The sequence below is a fragment of the Tamandua tetradactyla genome, chromosome 13, assembly GCF_023851605.1.
Source record: "Tamandua tetradactyla isolate mTamTet1 chromosome 13, mTamTet1.pri, whole genome shotgun sequence".
In the NCBI taxonomy this organism is placed as follows: domain Eukaryota; kingdom Metazoa; phylum Chordata; class Mammalia; order Pilosa; family Myrmecophagidae; genus Tamandua; species Tamandua tetradactyla.
In genome coordinates, this window is record NC_135339.1 from 89508872 (window position 1) to 89525137 (window position 16266).

At 52.1% G+C, this 16266-nt stretch overlaps 1 protein-coding gene across 1 annotated transcript in view; it reads left to right on the top strand.

Moving 5' to 3' along the window:
- The first annotated feature begins 971 nt into the window (after window positions 1-971).
- The window catches only part of DOCK1 (dedicator of cytokinesis 1), a 564538-nt gene continuing 549243 nt past the window's right edge, over window positions 972-16266 (top strand). Inside the window, exon 1 of the mRNA XM_077126402.1 lies at window positions 972-1134. Within this exon, the coding sequence (XP_076982517.1) occupies window positions 1089-1134 (46 nt within the window). The 5' untranslated portion in view covers window positions 972-1088. The remainder of the gene's footprint in view (window positions 1135-16266) is intronic.

Sequence of the window (16266 nt, forward strand, 5' to 3'; positions counted from 1 at the left end):
GCTCCTGGAAGGTCTTCTGGTCCCCTCCAGGCCTGGTCTGGGGTTTTCTTTCTGTCCAGCAGCCTTCCCCACTTCCCTCTTCTCCCACTTCGGCCAACTTCCAGTCCTACTGAACTAGCAGAAGTATCTGCCAGCCCAAGCTTTGCTGGCCTCTTCCTCCCAGGCCTCATCTGGGTAACCCACTCATTCAGCACTCAAGGGAGAGAGGTCACCTCTTGAAAAGCACCTGTCTGGACATCTTAACCCCCTCACCCCCCATCAACTTTGGACATCTTTGCCAGGCACTAAGGACAGGGTGCCTGCGAAGTGATTTTTCAGATGTGTTTACCTGTCACCTCCGCACCCCCATTGCACACCCTTATGGCCTAGCATGTTTGGTGCTCCTCGCAAGTCCAGCCAGCGGGAAGGTGCCCTCTTAGTGTTGTCGCCTAAGTGAGGAGGAACCCTAGGTGAGAGCACTGCGTCTGCGCCCCGCGGTGGAAGCCTCGCGCTGCTTCTTTAATCACCCAGAGCCTCCCTCCACCCCCGCCTCCCACTCCCGGGACACACCCTCTCTTCCCCGTACGAGATTCTGTCCCCAGGAGGGCTCTCCTGATTCAGCAGACGCCCCCACCGGGTGTGCGGATGAGCCTTCGGAGGAGTCCCAGGGTCCCGAATGTGGGGGGACGGGTTGGGGCGCCCTGTAATAGAGCTGGGTCTCCCGGCAGGCGGTGGTTGGGGCTCGTTCTAGGACGAAGGGAACACCAGCGGGGTCCGAGTCGTGGAGCGGGCGACGGCCTCAGGGAAACCCGGGCTCGGGGCGCGGCGGGGTGGCGGGCAGCCGGGGTCTGAGCGCGCGAGGGCGGGCGCGCCGCCCGGGGCCGTCCCGCCTCTCGCTGGCGCTCCCGGCCTTTCCCATCCGGCCGGCGACGCTCCGCCCGCCCCGTCCCACATGACACCGCCTCCGCCGCAAACTTTTTCCTCCCCATCCTGCCGCGGCTCGAAAGGAATGGAAAATGGCGGCCTAGGCGCGGAGTTTTCTGCCCGGCCAGCGGCGGCGACTCTCGCGGCGGCGCGCGTCCCCTGGGCGCCGGGACCCGCGCGGCACCATGACGCGCTGGGTGCCCACCAAGAGAGAGGAGAAATACGGCGTGGGTGAGCACGCGCGCGCCGCCCAACTTCGCGCCGGGCCTCCCCTCCGCGCGGGCACCGGGGGCTCCCGGGGGGCGGGCGCGGAGCCGGTGCCCGCCGCCCGGGACCTGCGCAAACTTTCTCTGGGCGCGCGGCGGGCGGCCCGGGGGCTCCGGCGGGGCGCGGGCGGCGGGGCCGGGGCGCCCGGGAGCCTGTTGCCGCCGGCCTGGGCGGGATGCGTGTGGCGGCGGCGGCCGGGAAGAGGCGTTTCCGCCCGCAGCCTGGCGCCCCGGCCCCGCCCGCCTGCCTGCGCTGCCCCGCGGGGCACCCGATCGCAGCCTGGGGCCGGGCACTCGCTGCCCCCTCCCCCTCGACGGGCAGAACCCGAACTGGAGCTCCGGGCAGGGCGCACGCTGTCCCCGCGCCCCCTCGGCTGGCACTGCTCCCCTCCGCCCCAGGCCCTGCGTGCCCTGCCCTTCTGGGGGCAGTGCCCCCGTCCGCCCGGGCGCACGCCTTCCCTTCTCCCCATCGGCGGCTGTCCCCTTTCTAGAGCCAGGGTGGAGCCAGGCCGGGGCGAGTCATGTCACTCCCCGAGGATGTCCCCCTCCGACTTCCAGTTGTCAGGCACCCCAGGGACCGAGCTTTCCAGCCCCCCGGTTCCCCCTAGCTCCTAAACCCCACTCTGCCGGCGGCCGCAGCCACCAGCTTTTCCGGGCCCCGCCGGGAAGCGCGCGGGCATTGTTCTGCCGCGCGGCTTTGCTCCTTGCGTGAAGTTGCGTTCCCCGGAGGGCGCTTTCGTGTGGCAGTGCAAGGCAAAACCGGGCATTGTGCTCGCCGGCGGCGCCGAGTGGGTGCCCGACAGGGGGCCGCGCGTGGCCTCACGCCCCCTCGGTGGCGCTGCCCCGCACCCTGCGGGACCCCCGAGGCCGGGCGAGGCTTAGGGCCGGCGTCTTTAGACCCCGCTGCACTTAGTCGTTTCCTGAGGGGGTCGCAGGAGTCGGGTTGCAAGTTTACATTTGGATCCCCCAGTACACATTCCAGGGATGGAGGCTTTCCTTCATGGCCAGACAGACGGACTCCGCCGCCTCAGGCCGTACCTTCACGCCGTCCCCGGGGATTTGCCCCCTGGCCTGGCTCAGGCCTGCTTGTCGCCTTCTATTGGTCGCTGGCTGTCCTCGGGCACCTCCAGCCCCACCGTCCTCTCACTTGACTTCCTCCACTTCCCTCCTAACTTGCTATCCGAAGGAGTCCTTCACACTGAGGCCAAACTGTTCAGTCTGCCTTGGGAGACCTTTTGTGGGTTTGCTTCCCTTAGCCACCGCCCACCCCCGGCTCCCTGTTCCAGCAGTGTGCCCTGCCCTCCTGCCTCTGCACCCTTGCACCCTCTGTGCTCACACCTGGGATGCGGCTGCTGGTGTTCAAATCCTGGGGCTCCCTGACCGGGGGATGGGGTGGGATGGGGCTGGGGGCGGCTCTAGGCCCAGGGCTCCGGCCTTTCTTTCTTCTTCTCTTTTTTTGTTGTTAATCCTAACTTCTCCATTGTACTCAGAACTTTTTTCTTTGAGAAGAATAACTTATGTACAAACAGCTGTAAATTTCTAAGTACATCGCAACAATGAGTTGTAGAACAGATTTCGGAGTTTGGTATGGGGTACAGTTCCACACCTTCCCTCCTTTCTTTGAGAGCCGTTCGTCACCCCAAGTGCCAGCGACGCACGGGGGGGCCCCGGTGGAGCTGTGTGGTAGTGGCCATGGCGGCTGTGGGAGGTCAGGGCCAGTCCTGGGCCCTGGGCTACCCTGGGTTGGCTCTCCCTGCGGCTGGAGGCCTCCTTGCTTCAGGGCCACTCGGGCTGAGGGTTCCTTCCATTTTGGAGATGAGGAAACTGAGGCTCTGACAAATTACAAAGACCCGCTGCAGAACTGCACGGGTTTCCCGCCCCCTCGCCTCCTGATGGACGTGCCCGGGTCTGTTCTGTGTCTGCCCAGAGGGGCTTCTGCCTGGGTCTGCGCAGTGTGTGGCTGACAGTGGGATCCGGGTGTGCTGAGCCTCCTGGGGGAATGTGTGATGTGAAGAGAGAGCTGGGGCAGGGGCGGGCAGGACCCCAGGGAGCCGAGATGGCGGGGACTTGGTGGCGGGCAGGAGCCCGAGGAGCGCGACGCAGGTCTCACCTGAAAAGATTTTAAACCTCAACTCTGTCCTGCGGAGGAGGGACCGTGTTCCTACCGTTTTACAGGGGCAGGAACAGGCAAGGAGGAGGTGCATTGTGTGCCATGATGCTGCCACGAGGCAGTCGGGGGTCCTGGGTTTGACCCCTGGCAGTAGGCTCTTGAGTTCAGGCTTTCCCCACGGGCCTCTGCTGCTGCTGTGTCCCGAGCTCGCCCCATTCTTTTTGGGGCACATTTAAGACAACTTGATGCCCTTCACTGGCTCCCAGAGAGACCCTGGTGATGTCAGAGCAGGACTTTGTGGAGCTCCTTGACCACTGAGCCTCAGGTGGACCTAGGGGACCTCTAAGGAGACAGGCTCTGGGCCAAGACATGGTAGTGCATTTCCGGTTTAGCCTCACGCCTCCCAGAAGCTTCACTAGCCCTCACAGCGATACCTTCTAACATTCCATCTTTCGCCAAAACTTGGGTTTTAAGAAAGCACAGTGTTGGAAAACTTGCACATCTAAAGAAGAGAAGATCCTGGATGGTTTTGCCAGGAATCTGCAGGAAAGATCCGAACGCCTACCACGTACGGGGGGAGGTTCGGCTTCCCTTCGGTGGGGCCGCGTTAGACGGCTGAGCTGGGTGGAAGTGACAAGACAGCACAGCTCCATTCGGCATCAGAAGGACCTTTAAAATAGTTAGAGCTCCCTGTCAGGGAGGGTGGGGAGGCCTTGAACTCCCAATTTCCGGCAGAGGAGAGGGGAGAAGGAGCGCCCGAGGCTGTCCCAGGGGCTCCTCTTGCCTGGGAATTGGTGCTGAGGAGCAGTCCTCAGAAAGGGTGCTGGCAGGGCAGGATGTGTGTGCCTGGAAGGTAGGAATCAGCCATTCCCTCCCATAATTGGCTATTTCCACCTACTGGAAAATTCCTAGAGATCCCCTTCCCAACCTCAGCTCTTTTGGGGGGAGCCTGACCACGGGGCTGTGTTTCTCCTGGGACTCTGATGGGTCTGTGGGTGGGCCACACTTCCACTCTGGCCACTGGGCAGATGAATGAATCACGAGGGGCAAGAAAATGGGAAAATTCCAGCTCATTTGGAAACATGAATCACAGCTCATTGTTTGCAAGTGCTTGGAATCTGTTAGGAGCATTGTTTGCAAATGAGGCACTCTGGGTTATTTATTTATTTAGTAAAATCGGAAAAGAAGTAAACAGCAGTCGGAAAAGAAGTAAACAGCAGACTCGCAGCTCTGCAAAGGCAGGAAATGCTGGTTCCCTAGTGCCTCCTAGAATTACCAGTCATTCCACTGGTGGTTGCTTGTGAAATTGACCAGCTTAGGGTTTTTTTTTTTTTATCGGTTTTATTGTGGTGACATGCGTAATGTAATATTTCCCCTTTAACCACTTTCAAATACAATTCGGTGGTGTTAATCATATTCTCATGTCATGCTGTCATCACCACTGTCCATTCCCAGAATTCTTCCATCACCCCACATAGAAACTCTGCACCCATTGTGTATAGCCCCCATCCCCCACCTCCACTCCTGCCACTGGTACCCTGTGATCTTCTTTCTGTCTCTGAATTTGTACATTCTGGCTTTTCTCTATAACTGGGATCATATAATATTTGTGCTTTTGTGTCTGACTTATTTTGCTCAATATGATGTCTTCAAGCTTTGTCTATGTTTTGCCTGTATCAGAATAAATATATATAATATTCCATTGTGTATCTATATGCCACATTTTATTTATCCATGATCCACTGATGGACATTTGGCTTGTCTCTGGCTTTTGGCTATTATGAGTTATGCTGCTGTGAACATTGGTGTACAAATATCTGTCTGAGTCCCTACTTTCATTTCTTTTGGATCTACCTAGAAGTGGAACTGCTGAGTCATGTGGTAGTTCTATACTTACATTCTGAGGAAACTGCCGAACTGTTTTGCACAGTGGCAGACCATTGTATGTTCCCACCAGCAATGGCACGAGGGTTCTTATTTCTCTGCATCTTTGCCAACACTTGTTATTTTCTGTTTTATTATTATTTTTTATTATAATCATTCTGATGGGTGTGAGGTGGTATCTCATGTTTTTTTTTAATTTTATTGTGAAAAATAACATATATACAAAAAAGCAATACATTTTAAGGCACACCGCAACAGTTGGTAGTAGAACAGATTTCAGAGTTTGGTATGGGTTATAATTCCACAATTTTAGGTTTTTACTTCTACCTGCTGGAGGCTAAGATATCAATATAATGATTTAGCAATCACACTCATTTGTTAAATCCTTTCTTCACTCTTAGTAACTCTTCTTCCTCCTTTGATCTTTCTCCCATGGGCTATGCCCATTCTAACTTTTTCGTGTTGGAAAGGGTTGATGATAATATGAGATGGGGGGATGGAACTAGGTGATGTTCTGGAGAGGCTGGCCCCTCTGGGTTTCAGGACTTATCTGGCCTAGGAACCATCTGGAGGTGGTAGGCTTCTGGAAAGTAATGATAGTGCATGGAACCTGTGTAGAATCTAAGGTAATGCCCTAGGTGTTCTTTAAGGTTGGTCGGAATGGTTTTGGTTAGGTTTGGCAAACCATGATAATTAGCAGTGTCTAGCTGAAGCTTGCATAAGAGTAGCTTCTCCATTCTATTTGAACCCTCTCAGCCATTGATACCTTCTTTGTTAGAATTCTTTTCCCCCTTTTGGTGAGGATGGCATGTCGATCTCATAGTGACAGGACCAGGCTCATCCCTGCGAGTCATATCCCAAGTTGCCAGGGAGACTTTCATCCCTGAATGTCATATTCCACTTAGGGGGGAAGCTCATGTGGTATTTTTTTTGCATGGGCAGTTTTAACTACAGCTCAAATTTGTAGAAATGCTTCTTCCTTTGCTTGTTTTTTTTTTTTTTTCACATGGGCAGGCACCGGGAATCGAACCTGGGTCTCCAGCATGGTAGGTGAGAATTCTGCCACTGAACCACCGTCACACCGCCCCTCCTGTGGTTTTGATTTGCATTTCCCAAATGGATAATGATGTTGAGCATCTTTTCATATGCTTGTTGGCCATTTGTGTATCTTCTCTGGAGAAATGTCTACTTCTATCCTTGGCCCATTTTTAAATTAGATTGTTTGCTTTTTTGTTGTTGAGTTGCTTTATATATGCTGGATATTAAACCCTTATTGGATCTATGGTTTCCAAATATTTTCTCCCATTCTGTAGGTTGTCTATTTTTATCCCTTGGGCTTAAGTTTGGCAGGCCAATGTTTTATTACCTCAAGCAAAAACCTTAGCTGACTGTCCTTCTCAGGGATTGGGCCAGACACTCTTTTTCCTGTCACTGCCTCAGGAAGGCAGAATCTAGTGTCCCTACATCAATAAAATTAAATTCATAGGGATTCTGTTCCTCAGATTGGGTAAAAAGATCCCGCATGTTCTAGAATAATACCTGAAGATGGTATGCTCACATTTCAGGGATATTAGGCTCTTCCAAAATGCTGAGTTTGGCAAAGGGGCTGTCCAGCAATTTTCTCTTAGTGGGAAATGACCACATCGCTAACGAGAGTGACTCTCCACCACGGGCACTTACATCCTTCTCTCTCTGCACCTTTCTTGAGGACCTCAACCCTGGACTACCTCCCCCTTCAAACCTCCAGCCCAGGGGAATATATCTCAGTAATGGTCCCAGACATGCCACCCCTAGTCCCTTGAACCTGTGGATACGGAAAAAGCGACTCTGCAGATGTGATTAAGGTTACAAACCTTGAGCTAAGTAGATTATCCTGAATGTATCCAGGTCGGCCCAACCTAACAGACTCTTACAAACAGAGCCCTCCCCCGCCCCCCGCCCCAAGCAGAAAACTTTACCTGGCTGATCCCAGGAGTGGAAGTCTGAAGGGAACTGTGTCAAAAGGGGTAGGCAGGATTCTCCAAGCTTGAGAAGCATTGGAAGCACTGATGCTGGCTCTGAGATGTGGGGACCCACATCCAGCAACTGGAGAGAAGCCTCAGGAAGCTCGGGGAGCTCTGGGCAGCCCCAGCTCAGCCAGCGAGGAAACGGTCCTTGATCCTACAACCTCTGGGTTCTGCTCACAACCTGCATGAGCGGGGAAGCTTCTTCCCAAAGCTTCCCAATAAGAGCTCAGCTAGTGGACACTTTGATTCTGGCTCCGTGAGACCCAGAGACCACTGGGGTCTGATCTATAGAACTGTGAGATGGTCCATTGGGTCATTTTAAGCCACCAAGGCTGTGGTAATTTGTTATGACAGTAATAGAAAATTAATACAGAGGGTATTGAGAGCAGCTTGGGGGAGGGGGAGGTCCAGGCACAGCCCTTAAAAACAGGTTCTGAGCTTTCACAGACACATCTAATTCCTGGTTCTTATTCATGAAGTGTCCCTTGAACGAGTGAGCCCTACTTTTTTAGCCTCCGTTTCCTGGTCTGTAAAGTGGAGCTAAGTTTGCCCACCCTAAAGCTTTCATTGTGATAATGGATAATGTCAAAAAGCACCTCACTTGAGATGGGCCAAGCACTGAATCATATGTTGCTTTTATTGCTACTTATTAATAGGTATTTTAATGTGTTCAAGGATTTTAAATAAGGTTGGTGTTCTAGTTTGCTAAAGCTGCTGGAACGCGATACACCAGAAATGGAATGACTTTTAAAAAGGGAATTTATTATGTTGCAAGTTTAAAGTTCTAAGGCTATAAAAATGTCCAACCAAAGGCATCCAGGGAAAGGTACCTTGGCTCAAGGAGGCTGATGACATTCTGGGTTTCTCTCTCACCTGTGAAGGCACATGGTGATCCAGGCTTCTTTGATGACTTCCCTTGGGGCGTTTTCTTCTGCATCTTCAAAGGTGTCTGGCTGTGTGGTCTCTTTCAGCACTAAAGCTTTTCCCAAAATGGTTTCTGCTTTAAGGACTCCAAAATGGTTCCCGCTTTAAGCTACCTCAATTGAATGGGCGGAGACACATCTCCATGGAAACTACCTAATCAAAAGTTACCACCCACAATTGGGTGGGCCACATCTCCATGGAAACAGTCAAAGAGATCCTATCCAACAATATTGAATGAGTATCAAAGAACCTGGCTTTTCTGGAGTATACAAAAGCATCAAACTGGCACGGTCGGTTAAACCAATATCTAAAGAGCATGGTGGGGAGGCATGGAATAGGAGAATTAGAAGAGGTAGCATAGAGATTTTGCCAAGCAATTTTTAAATTTAATTTTTAATTTAATAATGCATAGAATTTAGAAATGTTTGGCTTTTGGATTTAACAGTCAGAGTTGTTGGAACTGCATTTCTTAAAAAGTTGATTTCTCAGTGGTGTGCTTTGCCTCTCGAATGAGGGAAAGTCCTGTTTCCTCAGAGCTGGTGGGTGTGACCTGTGTGTCGCTGGGCTCGTTCGTGCAGGGTGATAATACTTGCTAAGAGAGTGGAATACCCAAATACATTTGGTATTTATTTGGGAATGTGGCAGCACTCTTGTTATCTAGAGTAGCAAGCAAGCTGGTACATTGGGGAAGAAAAATTAGATTGGATGACAAGTAAGTAGATATGCAGACATTTTCATTCACCGGAGTGACAGAAAACCCAACTTAGGGCATATTACATTTCTGCAAACCTGATAGAAAATGTTTGAAACATTACAGAAAGTTTACATTGTTGTGAGACTCTACCTATGCATTTAGACGTCATGCGGTTGTTGGGTGATGTGCTGAGTTGTGTTCTGAGGGCACCGTGGTGTGTAGGCTGTAGATCTCTCTTTTCTTTAATTCAACTTTTAAATTTGAGATAGTTATAGATTCACATCCAATTGTAAGAAATGATACTGGAAGCTCCCAAGTAGCCTTTACCCACTTTCCCCCAGTGGTAACATCTTGCAGAACTGTGGGACAAGATCTCTAGCAGGAGGTTGAGGTTGATTTCCGTCACCTCGGGAGCCCCCCTCTTGCCCTTTGATAGCCACACCCATTTACTTCCCCACCCCCATAGTCCCCGGCCGCCCCCAATCTGTTCTCCGTCTGTATAATTTTGTCATTTCAAGAATGTTTAACAAATGGAATCGTATAGTATGCAACTTTTTAGGATTGGGTTCTTTCACTCAGCATCCTTCTCCGGCAATGGATTGAGGGGTTGTGGCCGGCAATACTTTGTGTCTCTTTATTGCTGAGTAGTTTCCCGGGGTGTGGATGCCCCACCATTTGTTCAGCCATTCGTTCACTCCTCGAATGACATCATCGGGTTGTTTCTGTGTTCGGGTTGCTGTGAACGTTCATGTATGAGTTTTTCATGAATGTGAGCCCTCATTTTCTGGGATAAATACCCAGGAGTGAAGTTGCCGAGTCATATGCTGATTGCTTTTCAGCTTTTTAAGAAACTGCCAAACACTCTTCTTGAGTGACTGTGTTTGACTTTCCCAACAGCGGGTGTTGCATTTGATGTCCCTGTGGCACCTCATTGTGATTCTAATTTGCATTTCCCTGGCCTCGGCCCTACTCAAGGATATGTGGTTTCATTTGGAAAATGAGCAGGTGAGCAGATGCCTGCCGGGAGTGCCACCCCGAGGGTGGTGGCACGAGCAGGAGGTGGCCTTTCAGAGTAGGGACGCCAGGAGCGGGGCTGCTGGCCCGTGGAATTGTTGAGTTTGCTTTGGGAAGGGCTCAGAGACCCCACTGGGCAGATCACAGAGTGGGCAGCTGATAGGCAGGTACCCCCACCCCGTGCAGAGATAAATGGGGCTCCCCGCTGCTGGCCGCTGGCACTTTGCAAACCACCCCAGGGGCTTGAGAAGGTGCAGGGAGGCAGGCGGCCAGGAGGTGACCCAGTGAGGCATCCAAGGGGGAGTTTTAGCCCAGACATGCCACTTCTCACCGAAGTCTTCTAACCCATCTGAGCCTAGTTTCTGTGCTTTCAAAAAGGGGTGGTACTTCTTAGCCTTCTCCATAAGGCCAGGCCGATGGGTGGTGCCAGTGAAACTCCTGGACGGGTGGGAGACGTTGCCGTGCAAATAGCAGTAGCATTGTCGCTCTGTTTACTGTTATCTGTATGGTGGGAACTGCTTGCATGCTGTCCTTAAGCTGTGTGCAAATGACTATGACACGCGACTATGCATCTGAAGTGAATTGAGTCCTGCCTGGTGCCAGGTGAGCATGGAAGACGGGAGGACTATTCCATGGGTGCCCTGAAATTTAATGCCCGAGGTCATTTGGGGCCAAGGTTCCTATTGAATGCCAGAGCTACTGGAGGGCCCAGGTGAAGGCAGCGCTCCAAAGCCTCCTTCAGGTACTCTTGCCACCAACCGGATGCTTTTTTTCTGTGTGGCTGCAAATCCCCAGTGCTGCTGGGATGCTCCGGAGGTGAGGGTGGGGGTCTCAGCCTAAGCCGCCTCTTTCCTTACAGGGCTCACGCAGTCTGATTTAAGGATTCCCATTTGTTGCTGTGCTCAGGCCTGGAAATTCCTTGTAATTTAGTCACAGAACAATACGGGCAGGTAGCTTGAGGCTCAGCCAGGAACTTGAGCAAGCCTCTAAGTGTGGCTCTTTCCGCCGGGAGAACGGCCCTCCCTCAGGAACAGCCCCGCCCCCCGCCCTGCTCCCACTGCATCAGGATTGGGACATCAGAGCACCCTGCAGGGCAGGTTTCAGTTTTCTGGCCATTTGTGTTTTGGTAGCGTGGGGAGAACCCCAGTTCCATAGCGATGACAAAGCTGGTTTTGCTCATTCACCAGTCCGGGCTGCCTTGCTGCACAACTTGAGGGGGCATTGCTCACTTTGTACCCCACTGAGGTGGCCCAGCATTGTCTGTCCTGTCTTCAGTGGCCCTGGGCAGATATCAGGTGCACTATAGTTTTGTTAGATAATGAGATTGGGGCAGGGGGCTTTGCCTGTGACAAAAAAATGATGTTGCTGACCATTTACAAGTGGGTTTTGACATGACACTCTGCAGTCACCCACTTCCGTGGTGGGAAGCCAAACATAGATGCAGGTGGTTTCACCCCGACACACACGTCCATCAGCTTGATACGTTTTTCATTTGGGTATCTGGAAGAGTACAGAGATATTTTCTCTTAGTAGATACATGCAGTCAGAAGACCACCAGTTTGAGTTCTTAGAGATGGACTTTGACTTTCACCCCCAGCTCTAACTAGCCAAATGACTTTGGGCAAGTCATTTACTTTAAGCCTGAGATTCTTCTTTGTGAAACTAGTGATGACACCAGCCTTGTTGGGCTGTTTGGAGGATAAAGAGACATGGCCTAGAACAAGCCTGGCCCCTGGTTTATGCTTGATGATATTAGTTTCTTTCCTTTTTTATCAATTGCTTTCTACATAGTACCCTGTTTTGCTTGGGACTAAATCTCTAGTTCAGCTCAGGCTTTCTTCCGCCCCCCCATTGGCTTTCCAGCCCTGCAGGGTGAGATGGGGAGAAAGGGGGAAGCTGCATGACTGCTCCAGAATTATACTGTGACCTCTGAGGTAAGATTAGGGTCCTGGGTTCCTATGGGTTCGCAGGGGTCCTCAAGGGCTGAAATGAAGGCAGCTTTCTAAAGCCTACTAGATATATCTCATCAAGAATGTTACTATCATTCTTTATGCTAGTGGAACTGCTGCCTAGCGTGGTGCTTGCTCCTGCATTCCCTCAGGAGACTCATACAAAGTGTATATGCCTCCTTCAGGTTTTTGTTTAACTTTACTGGATACATTAGACAAACTTTTATTTGTAAGTGTAACTATCGTCTTCTCCTTTCTGAACAGGGTTAGCGCGCGGCTGTAACATAAAGCCCCTACATGTCCTTGCTTGTAGACGATAAAAGTCTGTGTCATCAATGTTACAGTCCCAGCTGGTGACGGGAAGGAGGCAGGGCACTCTGCTCCATTGCGTGACTCAGGAATTTCTGCTCCTTCCATTCTGCAGCTCTGCCCTCCCCTAGGTCCTTGGAGTCCTTCCTGTTCCATTTGTGGATTTTGGGAAAGAGGTAAAGGGCAGTGCACAGGAGATGCGTTCATTGGCCAGGGCTGGAGGTGGTACCTGTCACTTCTGCACACCTTCTTTTGCCTGGAGTTCAGTCCTGAAAGCAAGAGACGCTCGAAAATATGGTCTGGCTGTGTGTCCTGCGGGAAGAGGGGACTCCCGCACACATTCCTATTGATGTTTCCTTTCCATGAGTAAGGCAGAGTGTTAGGGGAGGCCCTTTAGCAGCTTGGGTGCTGCCAGAGATGGGAGGTGCTCACACCTCTTAGTTCCTGGCCTCCCGTGGCCCTATGAAAGCATGAAGACGGGGAGTGAAGGAAGACGATGCCTCTTTCCTTGGTGTGTAGTTTGCTACCTATGTCCCGTCGAGGCCAAGGTGTTGTGTGCACTTAGCCCAGAAGGATGCTTCCGGGACGTGGTCCTGGGATGGTGAGAGGCTGCGTCTTTTCATCTTTGTCTGGCTGTTCCTATTCTCACCATCCTGAATCTGTGCAGCACCGCCCCCCCCCCCCCCCCCCCGACCCATTCCTTGTGCCTGGGGAATTCTCCTGACTTAACAGGGCAGTGCCCTCAAGCCTGTTGATGAGAACTGTGGCTTTTGTTCTAGGTGTTGGTTTTACCACTTTATTAAAAGGGAATCTTTATATTCCATTTTATAATGGAACAATAGCATGTGCGTTTATGACTAAACATGCCCCACAAAGGCTGTGAAGTTAAATCGGTCAGAACTAGTAGCTTCAAGCTGGGCAGGGGGCATTCGGGGTAGTGGAAAGAGCACTGGATGAGGAGTCCATGTACCCGCTGCCTTATTTCCCCTCCCTGAGCCCCAGGCCTTTCCCCTGGGAGATGGGGACATGGTAACTCTCAGCGCTCACCTTTCAGCCTGCTTCGAGGAGCCAGCAGGACGATGTCCACGGAGGAACTCTCAGAAGTAGAAAGGACTCCTTGACTTTCAGTTATAAATTTAATATAGATAAAATATGTGATTCTCCGTGATTGCTTTACATTGGGAAGGGGCAGTGTGGTATTTGTGGACTTGACACTTCCTCAGGGCTCTTCATTTGTATTTTCTTTGTCGTTAGACGACTTGGGTTGTGATTGGCTAATGTGTGCGCTGAGCTCCAGGCCTGGGTGTGTGAGCCCCGAATGGAGGTGGGTGGTGGTGACATGGAGGTGAGTGGTGGTGACGTGGAGGTGAGTGGTGGTGACAGCAGTGCCTCCCGGCAGCCTTTGCGGGAGTCAGAAGCCACAGGGAGAGAAGAGAGAAAAGGAAGCTGTGGCCTCAGATGACTCCCTTCCTCCTCTCCGTCCTTCTTCTTTCCTGCCAGCCCTATTCTTGGGGCTGGGGACCCAGAACGGCACCCCTGGGCCTGAGCTCCTGGTGGGCCCACCAGCACCCCTTACCAGAAACCCTCGGGGCCAGCTGGGATTTGTTTCAGTGGAGAGAACGTGCTCGTGCCGGGCGTCCTGGTCACGTCCCTGCGTCTTCACAGGCTGAGAGCCATCTGTCCTCGGCCCCTCCGGCTCAGGCCGGATTGTGCCGTTCAGTGAACTGTGCAAAACCTTTTGGTTTTTGGAGCTTTGGGGGACTTCAGAGTTATGGACCAGTTTTATTTCTTCATGGTTCACTTTTTGTGCTCTCAGGTTCTCAGGCTCCCTGTGAGATGGTCTCAGGGAGATGGTCTCGGGCTCCTGTGAGATGGTCTCAGACCCTGGTCACCGGCTTCTGCTCAGAAGCCTTGGCCTGGTCTTTGCGCCTGCTGGGCTCGGCCTCACTTCTGGTTGCTCTCATCCGGCAGGTGTCTGGCTGGTCCTAATTGTGTCTGCGATTTCTCGGCTCCTGCCTTGGCCTGAGACTGTGTGCTGAGGTGCTGTTTCCCCAGCGTTGCATGCTCCTGAGCCCTTTGGAAGGGGCCCTTCCCTCTGGTTCCTGACCTGGGCTGACAGCCCTGAGTCTCCAGGGCTTGGGATGTGGAGGCGAGAGGAGAGTCAAGTTTATAAAGTCAGGATGGAGAAGACAAGAACACCCCTCCATCCTCCAACCCCCAGTGCTGTGGTCTTCCTGCCTTAATTTCTTTACTTGTTAGCCCTAAAACAGGGTCACTGGACACTGTGGCCAGGAGGATGAGCTGTCATTGTTAGAAGCGTGGGCTGTTGGGGCAGGCGGCCCCGAATCTGGACGTGAGAGGCCCAGCCCTGCCCACTGGTCACTTGTGCCCCTCGGGAAGTGTGAAAGTGTTTGACGTCATGCATTGAAGGTGCTTCCAGTGGGGGCTGGCCAGCCACTCCTCGGGAAATGGCCGGGCTGCAGGGTGCAGTGGTCGGGCGGTGCCGGCTGGGGCCCCCGGGTTGGGGCGCCACGTGGGCTCTGCCGCCAGCCCCTGGGCTTGCACCCGCCACCACCGCTGCTGCTGTGTGGCCTCTGCCTTCCTGCCCAGGTTCGCTCAACGGGGTCATCATAGTTTCTACCTCACAGAATTGCTCGGGGGTTAAAGGAGCTAATTCAGGTGAAGTGGCCTTTTATAAACTCGGCACTATAGACTTCTGGGGCTGGGTGAGTCTTTGTGGCAGAAGGTTGTCCTGTGCATTGTAGGGCATTTAGAAGGATCTCTGATCCTTATCCACTGGGTGACAATAACCAGCACCTGCCTCCACCCCTCCACCCAGAGGTGACAATAAAAAATGTCCCCAGACGTTGCCCAATGGTCCCTGGGGAACGAGAAGTGATGGAAAACTTGGAATGGTGCCGAACTCATGGAAAGCACTCAATAGCTGCGAACCTCTTATTAGTGTCACCATATTATTATTACATCACCATATTCTGTTTTCTGCATCTTTGGGAAGAAGAGTTAAAACGCACATGCCTTGATTCTTGAATGCTGTGCAGGTGGGCACAGAAGTCTGGGAGGAGAAGGGAGAGCTGGGAGGAGTTTGGGGCCCGTGGACAAGTTGCTCGCCTGTCAGAAGGCTGTCAGGAGTGGCTGTGTTTCTTTACTTCCCGAGAGACAAACAGGAGCTTTGCGCTCTGGTCCTAGGAATGATGCTGAGATGCCCAGGGGAGTTAAGGACCATTTGCAGAACTTCCTCCAAAAAATGCCACCCAGGCTGTGTGAGACCTCCACGGATGAAGGAGTACAACCGCTCACTGAAAAACTGTTTTATTTACTGAAAAACAGCCACTTATCAAGTCTTCTTTCTTATTTTTTTCCTTTTCTAAAACAATATCTTTTTTTCTTTAACATAATTGACTTTACCAGGGGGTAAATAATGATGTAGCAGGAGGAAACTGTGATTATTTTTCTTCCAAATTGCTGTGCCTCTATTAACGTCACAAGGTTTATTTTCAAGGCCGTCAAATGTCATGTGTGTTTCACACACAGTTTTCAAAGGCGTGTGTGCGTCTTGGTCATGTAGGCACCTTGGCAAGGCTGTCACGTTTCTGCAGGTTGTTCTTGGTGGGGGGAGGGGGTCCTTTGAGGATCCGTCCGCTTAGGGAAAGGAGTCCCGCTGCAGGGACTCTCAGATGCAGGAGGGGTGGACTCAGTCGACTTGACCCCCAGCGGTTCATTGCAGTTTTGCCACACCCAGCCCTCAAACCTGCCAGCCCTGTTCCACTTACTGGGCTGTGTCCTGTCGCAGTGCCTTTGCACATTTCTTTTGTCTGCACCAGAGTACCCATGATTTACCTTTCACCTGTCCGGCTTGTTAAGGCTTAGCTCAACTTTTAAACAACTTTTTAATGGAAACTTCTGCTAAATCACCAGTTATTGGGTACGTTTGACTGAAGGGACTGGATTAGCAGGAGGGAGAGTAGAAAGTTGAGCTCTGTAGGTCAGGGGTTCAGATGGGGGCTCCTGTATAGGTGCTTCTCAAGCTATTTAAATATATAAAAATCGGAAAATAGTTTGGAGATTCCTCAAAAAGTCCAGCCTATCACTGTCATACCATCTGGCAGTTATGCTTTCAGCTATGTACCCAGGAGAACTGGAGACAGGTATTCAAGTGGACATTTAGACACGAAGTCATGGCAGAACA